Source organism: Arachis hypogaea, chromosome 12 (assembly GCF_003086295.3).
Source record: "Arachis hypogaea cultivar Tifrunner chromosome 12, arahy.Tifrunner.gnm2.J5K5, whole genome shotgun sequence".
Taxonomy (NCBI): Eukaryota; Viridiplantae; Streptophyta; class Magnoliopsida; order Fabales; family Fabaceae; genus Arachis; species Arachis hypogaea.
Window position 1 is genome coordinate 93,747,886 of NC_092047.1, and position 9,783 is coordinate 93,757,668.

A 9,783-nucleotide genomic window follows, 5' to 3' on the forward strand; every position below is an offset into this window, starting at 1 on the left:
TATTTACCCTTGCCTTTTGGTTTTAAGGGTTATTGGCTTTTTGCTCTTGCCTCTTGGTTTTAAGAGCTTTTGGCTTTTTCTGCTTGCTTTTTCTTTTTTTTTTTTCGCCTATTTTTTTTTCTGCAAGCTTTGTTCTTTGCTGCTTTTTCTTGCTTCAAGAATCATTTTTATGATTTTTCAGATTATCAAATAACATGTCTCCTTGTCATCATTCTTTCAAGAGCCAACGTATTTAACATTCTTAAACAACAACTTCAAAATACATATGCACTGTTCAAGCATTCATTCAGAAAACAAAAAGTATTGTCACCACATCAATATAATTAAACTAAGTTCAAGGATAAATTCGAAACTCATGTACTTCTTGTTCTTTTGAATTAAAACATTTTTTTCATTTAAGAGAGGTGATGGATTCATAGGACATTCATAACTTTAAGACATAGTTACTAATTATTAATGATCATGTAATAAGACACAAACATGGATAAGCACTTAACATAAAGAAAACAAAAAACAGAGAATGTAAGAACAAGGAATGAGTCCACCTTAGTGATGGTGGCGTTTCCTTCTTGAGGAACCAATGATGTCCTTGAGCTCTTCTATGTCTCTTCCTTGCCTTTGTGGCTTGATCCCTAGTAATTTTTGGTATTTCTATCCTCAGTTGCTTCCAATAATTATGTGGAGGGAAGTGCATCCCCTGAGGTATCTCAGGGATCTCTTGATTTGCAGCCACATGTTCTACCACTGAGCTATAGATCCTTGAGATGAATCTTTCCATCTCCCATGACTCGGAGGTGGAAGCCTTTGTCTTCCCTTCCCCTTTTCTAGAGGTTTCTCCGGTCTTAGGTGCCATCAATGGTAATGGAAAAACAAAAAGTTTATGCTTTTACCACACCAAACTTAGAATGTTGCTCACCCTCGAGCAAAAGAAGAAAGAATAGAAGAAGAAGAAGAAGATATGGAGGAGATGGAGGGATGTGTGTATGGATGTGAGTGGTGAATGGAAAACAGAAGGGATGACCATGAATGGAGAGAGAGAGAGGGTGAGGTGGGTGGGGATCCTGTGAGATTCACAGATCCTGAGATGATCCTGTGGTGTCCACAGATCCTGAGGTGTCAAGGATTTACATCCCTGCACCCATTAGGCATGTAAAATGCCTTTGCATGCAATTCTGGCGTTTAAACGCCGAATTGATGCTTGTTTTGGACGTTCAACGCCCAAATGCTTGTTTCTGGCGTTCAGCGCCAGCTCTTCCTCAGTGTGCATTTCTGGCGTCTGAACGCCAGGATGCTGCTTGTTTCTGGCGTTCAACGCCAGAAACATGCTCTGTTCTGGCGTTGAACGCCAGACAGATGCTCCTTACTGGCGTTTAAACGCCAGTGAGATCCTCCTCCAGGGTGTGATTTTTCTTCTACTATTTTTTGATTCCGTTTTCAATTTTTATATTTATTTTGTGACTCCACATGATCATGAACCTAATAAAACATGAAATAACAATAAAAATAAATTAAAATTAGATAAATAAAAATTGGGTTGCCTCCCAACAAGCGCTTCTTTAATGTCAATAGCTTGACAGTGGGCTCTCATGGAGCCTCACAGATGTTCAGAGCATTGTTGAGACTCCCCAACACCAAACTTAGAGTCTGGATATGGGAGTTCAACACCAAACTTAGAGTTTGACTGTGGGGGCTTTGGTTGACTCTGTTTTGAGAGAAGCTTACTGTGCCTCTTTTCCATGTTTACAGAAGGATGTCCTTGAGTTTTAAACTCAAGGGAGTCCTCATTCAATTGAAGGACTAGTTCACCTCTGTTAACATCAATCACAGCTCTTGCTGTGGCTAGGAAGGGTCTTCCAAGGATGATGGATTCATTCTCATCCTTCCCAGTATCTAAGACTATGAAATCAGCAGGGATGTAAATGCTTTCAACCTTTACTAGTACGTCCTCTACTTGTCCATAAGCCTGTTTTCTTGAATTGTCTGCCATCTCTAATGAGATTTTAGCAGCTTGCACCCCAAAGATTCCCAGTTTCTCTATTACAGAGAGGGGCATGAGGTTTATCCCTGAACCAAGGTCACACAGAGCCTTTTCAAAGATCATGGTGCCTATGGTACAAGGTATTAGGAATTTTCCAGGATCCTGTTTCTTCTGAGGCAATGTCAGTTGATCCAGATCACTTAGTTCATTGGTGAACAAGGGAGGTTCATCTTCCCAAGTCTCAATACCAAATAATTTGGCATTCAGCTTCATGATTGCACCAAGGTACTTGGTAACTTGCTCCTTAGTAACATCCTCATTCTCTTCATAAGAGGAATACTCATCAGAGCTCATGAATGGCATAAGGAGGTTCAATGGAATCTCTATGGTCTCTAGATGAGTCTTAGATTCCCTTGGTTCCTCAGAGGGAAGCTCCTTATTGATCACTGGACGTCCCAGGAGGTCTTCCTCCTTGGGATTCACGTCCTCCCCTTCCTCTCTAGGTTCGGCCGTGTTGACTATGTCAATGGCCTTGCACTCTCCCTTTGGATTTTCTTCTGTATTGCTTGGGAGAGTACTAGGAGTAATTTCAGTGATCCTTTTACTCAGCTGGCCCACTTGTGCCTCCAAATTTTTAATTGAGGACCTTGTTTCATTCATGAAACTTACAGTGGCCTTAGATAGATCAGAGACTAAGTTTGCTAAATTAGCTGTATTTTGTTCAGAGTTCTCTGTCTGTTGCTGAGTGGATGATGGAAAAAGTTTACTATTGTTAAACCTATTTCTTCCACCACTATTAAAGCTTTGTTGAGGCTTTTGTTGATCCTTCCACAAGAAATTTGGGTGATTTCTCCATAAGGGATTATAGGTGTTTCCATAGGGTTCACCCATGTAATTCACCTCTGCTATTGCAGGGTTTTCAGGATCATAAGCTTCTTCTTCAGAAGATGCCTCTTGAGTACTGTTGGATACAGCTTGCATTCCATTCAGACTCTGAGAAATCATATTGACTTGCTGAGTCAATATTTTGTTCTGAGCCAATATGGCATTCATAGTATCAATTTCAAGAACTCCTTTCTTCATAGGCGTCCCATTACTCATAGGATTCCTCTCAGAAGTGTACATGAACTGGTTATTAGCAACCATGTCAATGAGTTCTTGAGCTTCTGCAGGCGTTTTCTTTAGGTGAATGGATCCACCTGCAGAAGTATCCAATGACATCTTAGCTAATTCAGACAGACCATCATAGAATATATCCAGGATGGTCCATTCTGAAAGCATGTCAGAAGGACACTTTTTGGTCAGTTGCTTGTATCTCTCCCAAGCTTCATAGAGGGATTCACCTTCTTTCTATTTGAAGGTTTGAACATCCACTCTAAGCTTACTAAGCTTTTGAGGAGGAAAGAACTTAGCTAAGAAAGCTGTGACCAGCTTATCCCAAGAGTTCAGGCTATCTTTGGGTTGAGAGTCCAACCACACTCTAGCTCTGTCTCTTACAGCAAAAGGGAAAAGCATGAGCCTGTAGACTTCAGGATCTACTCCATTAGTCTTAACAGTATCACAGATCTGCAAAAATTCAGTTAAGAACTGAAAAGGATCTTTAGATGGAAGTCCATGAAATTTGCAGTTCTGCTGCATCAGAGAAACTAATTGAGGTTTAAGCTCAAAATTGTTTGCTCCAATGGTAGGGATGGAGATGCTTCTTCCATGTAAATTGGAATTAGGTGCAGTAAAGTCACCAAGCATCCTCCTTGCATTATTATTATTTTCGGCTGCCATCTCCTCTTCTTGTTCGAAAATTTTTGAAAGGTGCTTGCTGGATTGTTGTAATTCAGCTTCTCTTAGTTTCTTCTTCAGAGTCCTTTCAGGTTCTGGATCTGCTTCAACAAGAATATTCTTGTCCTTGCTCCTGCTCATATGAAAAAGAGGGAACAGAAAAATAATAATAATAGGGATCCTTTTTGCCCAAGTATAGAGGTTCCTGTGTGAGTAGAAGAAAAGAAGAGTAGAAGAAAAGAAGAGAAAAAATCTGAACTCAGAGAGAGAGAGGGGGTTCGAATTTTTAGTGAATGAGGAGGAGATGTTAGTAAATAAATAAATAAATAGAAGAAGATGAGAGGGGGAAGTGTTTTCGAAAATTATTTTTGAAAAAGGGTTAGTGATTTTCGAAAATAGTTTTTGAAAAAAGGTTAGTAATTTTCGAAAATTAAAATAAAAAATTAGAATAATTAGTTAATTAGGAAGAAATTTTGAAAAAGAGGGAAGATATTTTCGAAAATTAGAGAGAGAGAGTTAGTTAGGTAGTTTTGAAAAAGATAAGAAACAAACAAAAGTCAATGAGTTAGTTGAAACAAATTTGAAAATCAATTTTGAAAAGATAAGAAGATAGGAAGTTAGAAAGGATATTTTAAAATCAAATTTTTTGAAAAAGATATGATTTTGAAAAAGATAGGATAAAAAGATATTTTTGAAAAGATATGATTGAAATTAGTTTTGAAAAAGATTTGATTCTTAAAATCACAATTAATGACTTGATTCACAAGAAATCACAAGATATGATTCTAAAACTTAAAGTTTGAATCTTTCTTAACAAGTAAGTAACAAACTTGAAATTTTTGAATCAAAACATTAATTGATGATGTTATTTTCGAAAATTATGTGATAAAGATAAGAGAAAGATTTTTTAAAAAGATTTTGAAAAAGATAAGATTTTTAAATTGAAAAATTGATTTGACTCATAAGAAACAACTAGATTTTAAAAATTTTTTAAGAAGTCAATTCAAATTTTCGAAATTTATGAGAGAAAAAAGGAAAGATATTTTTTTGATTTTTGAATTTTTAATGAAGAGAGAGAAAAACATGAAGAACAGATGCAATGCATGAGAATTTTGGATCAAAACATGTGATGAATGCAAAAATGCTATGAATGTCAAGATGAACACCAAGAACACCTTGAAAATCAAGATGAACATCAAGACTTATTTTTGAAAATTTTTTCAAGAAAAGAAAACATGCAAGACACCAAACTTAGAAATCTTTCATGTTCAGACACTATGAATGCAAAAATGCACATGAAAAATAAGAAAAGACACAAAACAAGAAAACATCAAGATCAAACAAGAAGACTTACCAAGAACGACTTGAAGATCATGAAGAACACCATGAATGCATGATTTTTTTCGAAAAATGCAAGATGAACATGCAATTGACATCAAACTTAAAAATTGACTCAAGACTCAAACAAGGAACACAAAATATTTTTGATTTTTATGATTTTATAAATTTTTTTGGATTTTTGTATATTATTTTCGAAAAACATATAGAAAAAAGAAAATAAGGATTTCAAAATTTTTAATATGAATTCCAGGAATCTTGTACTCTTAGTCTAAAGCTCCAATCTGAGGGTTAGGCATGGCTTAATAGCCAGCCAAGCTTTAGTATGTAACTCAGACATGCCACAGCTGACATTCCAATTAACTTGCCTCTATGCTGATGGTTGGAAGCCCCTATCCAAAAGAATTAGACATGGCTTTACAGCCAGCCAGGCTTCAACATGCTTCATGAAACTCTAGAATTCATTCTTAAAAATTTTAGAATAATTTTCGAAAACAGATGAGAAATTTTTGAAAGAATTTTGAAAAATTTTTAAAAATAAAACAAAAAGAAAATTACCTAATATGAGCAACAAGATGAACCGTCAGTTGTCCAAACTCGAACAATCCCCGGCAACGGCGCCAAAAACTTGGTGCACGAAATTGTGATCTCAGGCAACGGCGCTAAAAACTCTGTACACACGTCTTAATAAATTGTTTTTCATTCACAACTTCGATACAACTAACCAGCAAGTGCACTGGGTCGTCCAAGTAATAAACCTTACGTGAGTAAGGGTCGATCCCACAAAGATTGTTGGTATGAAGCAAGCTATGGTCACCTTGTAAATCTCAGTTAGGCGGATATCAAATGGTTATAGAGTTTTCGAAATTAATACTAATTAAACAGAAAATAAAGATAGAAATACTTATGTATATCATTGGTGAGAATTTCAGATAAGTGTATGGAGATGCGTTCGTTCCTCTGAACCTCTGCTTTCCCGCTGTCTTCATCCAATCAGTCTTACTCCTTTCTATGGCTGGCTTTATGTAAGGACATCACCATTGTCAATGGCTACTTTTCATCCTCTCTGGAAAATGGTCCGATGCACTGTCACTGCATGGCTAATCGTCTGGAGGCATCACCGTGATCAATGGCTGCATCCTATCCTCTTGTGAAAATGGTCCAAATGCTCTGTCACAGCACGGCTAATCATCTGAGGTTCTCGATCATACTGGAATAGGATTCACCCTCCTTTTGCGTCTATCACTACGCCCAACACTCGTGAGTTTGAAGTTTGTCACAGTCATTCAATCCCAGAGTCCTACTCGGAATACCACAGACAAGGTTTAGACTTTCCGGACTCTCATGAATGCCGCCATCAATCTAGCTTATACCACGAAGATTCTGATTAAGAGATCCAAGAGATACTCATTCAATCTAAGGTAGAACGGAAGTGGTTGTCAGGCACGCATTCATAAGGAATAATGATGATTGTCACATTCATCACATTCATGTTGAAGTGTGAATGAATATCTTAGAAGCGGAATAAGTTGAGTTGAATAGAAAAACAGTAGTACTTTGCATTAATTCTTGAGGAACAGCAGAGCTCCACACCTTAATCTATGGAGTGTAGAAACTCTACCGTTGAAAATACATAAGTGAAAGGTCCAGACATGGCCGAATAGCCAGCTCCCATGACCTAAGAACCAGACGTCCCAAGATGTCTAATACAATAGTAAAAAGTTCTATTTATAATAAACTAGCTACTAGGGTTTACAGAAGTAAGTAATTGATGCATAAATCCACTTTTGAGGCCCACTTGGTGTGTGCTTGGGCTGAGCTTGAATGTTACACGTGTAGAGGTTCTTTCTGGAGTTGAACGCCAGGTTGTAACGTATTTCTGGCGTTCAACTCTGGCTTGTGACGTGTTTCTGGCGTTTAACTCCAGACAGCAGCGTAGAATTGCCGTTCAACGCCCTTTTACGTCGTCTAAACTCAGCCAAAGTATGGACTATTATATATTTCTGGAAATCCCTGGATGTCTACTTTCCAACGCAATTGGAAGCGCGCCATTTTGAGTTCTATAGCTCCAGAAAATCCACCTTGAGTACAGGGAGGTCAGAATCCAACAGCATCAACAGTCCTTCTTCAACCTCTGAATCTGATTTTTGCTCAAGTCCCTCAATTTCAGCTAGAAAATACCTGAAATCACAGAAAAACACACAAACTCATAGTGAAGTCCAGAAATGTGAATTTAACATAAAAACTAATAAAAACATCCCTAAAAGTAACTAGATTCTACTAAAAACATACTAAAAACAATGCCAAAAAGCGTATAAATTATCCGCTCATCACAAAGCTACCCATGTGACATTAGCGTCTGGTGGTAATTTTGCTGTCTCAAAGAAATCCATCACAGCTGTAGTGAATTCCGCTCCAATCATATTCCAACATTTCTTTATAAAATTCATGTTGTACCCATCACTCCCTGGAGCCTTAGAAGATTCACAATCCCAAACTACTTCTTTCACTTCCTCTACTGATGGTAGCGCCTCTAAGGTTTCCGCTTCCTCCCTCTCTAATCGATTAACTAATCCATCCCTAAAGCTCACCCTTGGAGACGCTTCCTGGTGGTACAGGTGTTTGTAAAAGTCCCGGACCACAACCTTGATTCTTGCTTGATTCCTCACTAGCCTCCCATTAACCACCAAAGACTCAATTCGATTATTCCTTCTTCTTGCTGAAGCTATATTATGGAAATACCTTGTGTTCCGATCCATCTCATTGGCATGCCAAGATCTTGACATTTGCTTCCAATGCACATCCTGCCTTAGATACCACTTTTCGCAGCACCTCACTAAAGCCTTCCTCTTCGCCTCTATTGTACCGTCATACTGTCCTCTACTAACCATATCATTCACTTTCCTGATTTCTTCCTCAAACTTCTTAATCTGCTCAGCCATATCTCCAAAATGCTATTTATGCCATCTACGTAGTGGTTCGGACAGTGCCTTCATCTTCTGTAAGAATTGTATATCGCCTAGTTTCCCCCATTCTTCTTTCACCATTCTCAAGAACCCTTCATGCGTAAACCACGAGTCCAAGCTACGGAATGGTCTTGGACCCTCATATCTTCTGTTGTCTTCCATAACCCAGGGACAGTGATCCGATAGACCTCTCAGACCGCTCCTTAGACGCGTCTCCGAGTACACGTTAAGCCATCCCAAGGAGACTAGGCTCCTGTCGATACGACTGCATGACTGTCCCCTAAACCATGTATACTTTCAATCATTTAGTGCCAAATCAATCAACTCCATATCATCTATCCATGTTCTAAAATCTGCCGCCGACGCTGATAATGTAGTCGCATCTTTCCTTTCCTCCAAAGGCAAAACTTCATTAAAATCCCCCAAAAAACAGAACGGCACTTGACACAATCCTGCAATATAACTCAATTCTTTCCACATGGAGATCTTTTTAGCTCTCTCATGTGGTCCATATACTAAGCAGATAGCACAATAAAAGTTATCTTTTACCACAACCCCTTCTAGACACATCCATCTATCCCCTTTATAGCAATTATTCAGTTTAAAAGCCGCTTCGTCCCATATTAGCAACAAACCTCTAGAAGCCCTAATAGCACTTACATACTCCCAACATGCTCTGTCACTTCCCCAGATACGCACAATATCAAATTTAGTTACTAACTCCTTTTTTGTTTCTATCAAACCCAACATTTCCAACCTAAAATTATTTTTGAAAGACTTTAACATACTAATTTTTGCACCACCTCCCAACCCCCGTATATTCCAAGCACTAAAAATCATTTAACCAAACTATTACACACTTATTTACGGTTTTTTTGCCGACTTCTTCGAACTTTTTTCTTTTTGCTTAGCCTATCATCGTTTCAAAGCAATAGCTTCATTCTGCTCTTGCAAAATAGCCATAATATCCTCCTCATCACTGCACTGAGCACCTAACTCTACATCTAGCTTCCAAGCCTCTTTGTTCTCAGCCATCTCCTCTTCCCAACTCGGCCTTTGCTCCTCAGGGTCTAATTTCCTACCACTGTCCAATTGATCCCCTCTCTCTGAACCCAATTCTGCACCATCCTCTCTTGCTTCCTGTTGTATGTTACCATTCTGAACCGACACCTCCAACAAGAGCTCCCCTTCCCCCAGTCCCAGCCCAGAATTGCCACGAATTTTCCGGTCCGCTTCTGCAATCCGTGTCCTCATCGATTCGTCGGAGTCGCAGGAATTTCGTTGTGTATGTTTTGGTTCAGTGATCACTATCGTCTCCTTTCTCATATGCCATCGTTCACTCTCGTCAATGGTGACTTGCATTGCGGAGGTCAACCCTTCATCATGCCCGCTAGTTGCTGCCTCCGTTGCATCCTCCACCGTCTCGCATCTCTGCACACATCCTTCATCTACCTGGTGTCGCGGCTCGCCCCCTGTACCGTTCAGACGTTCTAGCTCATGGCACGCGGTTGCTTTCCTCCTACCTTGCTGGGTTGGCACAGCGGAAGCCCTCCTTACCACCGACGCGGGACGTCCATGCCCCTGATCTCCCTCATGTCGCGTCGCAGTATCTTCGTTCCCAAAGGTTAGCGCCGTCGTGTTCAAGGGAGCCTGATTCAGGGGAATCAGATCATGCCGGGTCGAGGTTGCAGCCGGGTCAGACACAACCCGGATTGGGAGTCCAGC

The 9,783-nt window shown here is 39.3% G+C and overlaps 1 protein-coding gene and 1 non-coding gene across 2 annotated transcripts; one reads left to right on the plus strand and one right to left on the minus strand.

Moving 5' to 3' along the window:
• The first annotated feature begins 3,253 nt into the window (after positions 1–3,253).
• Positions 3,254–3,361, plus strand: LOC112731288 (small nucleolar RNA R71). Its single transcript, XR_003167073.1, has one exon. It is a non-coding gene; the product is annotated as a small nucleolar RNA R71 (small nucleolar RNA).
• Positions 3,362–7,422: 4,061 nt separating this feature from the next.
• On the minus strand, positions 7,423–8,034 carry LOC112730273 (uncharacterized). The gene has a single exon (XM_025780365.1). It carries the CDS (start codon positions 8,032–8,034, stop codon positions 7,423–7,425), a length of 612 nt encoding a protein of 203 aa, XP_025636150.1.
• Between the last annotated feature and the right edge of the window lie 1,749 nt (positions 8,035–9,783).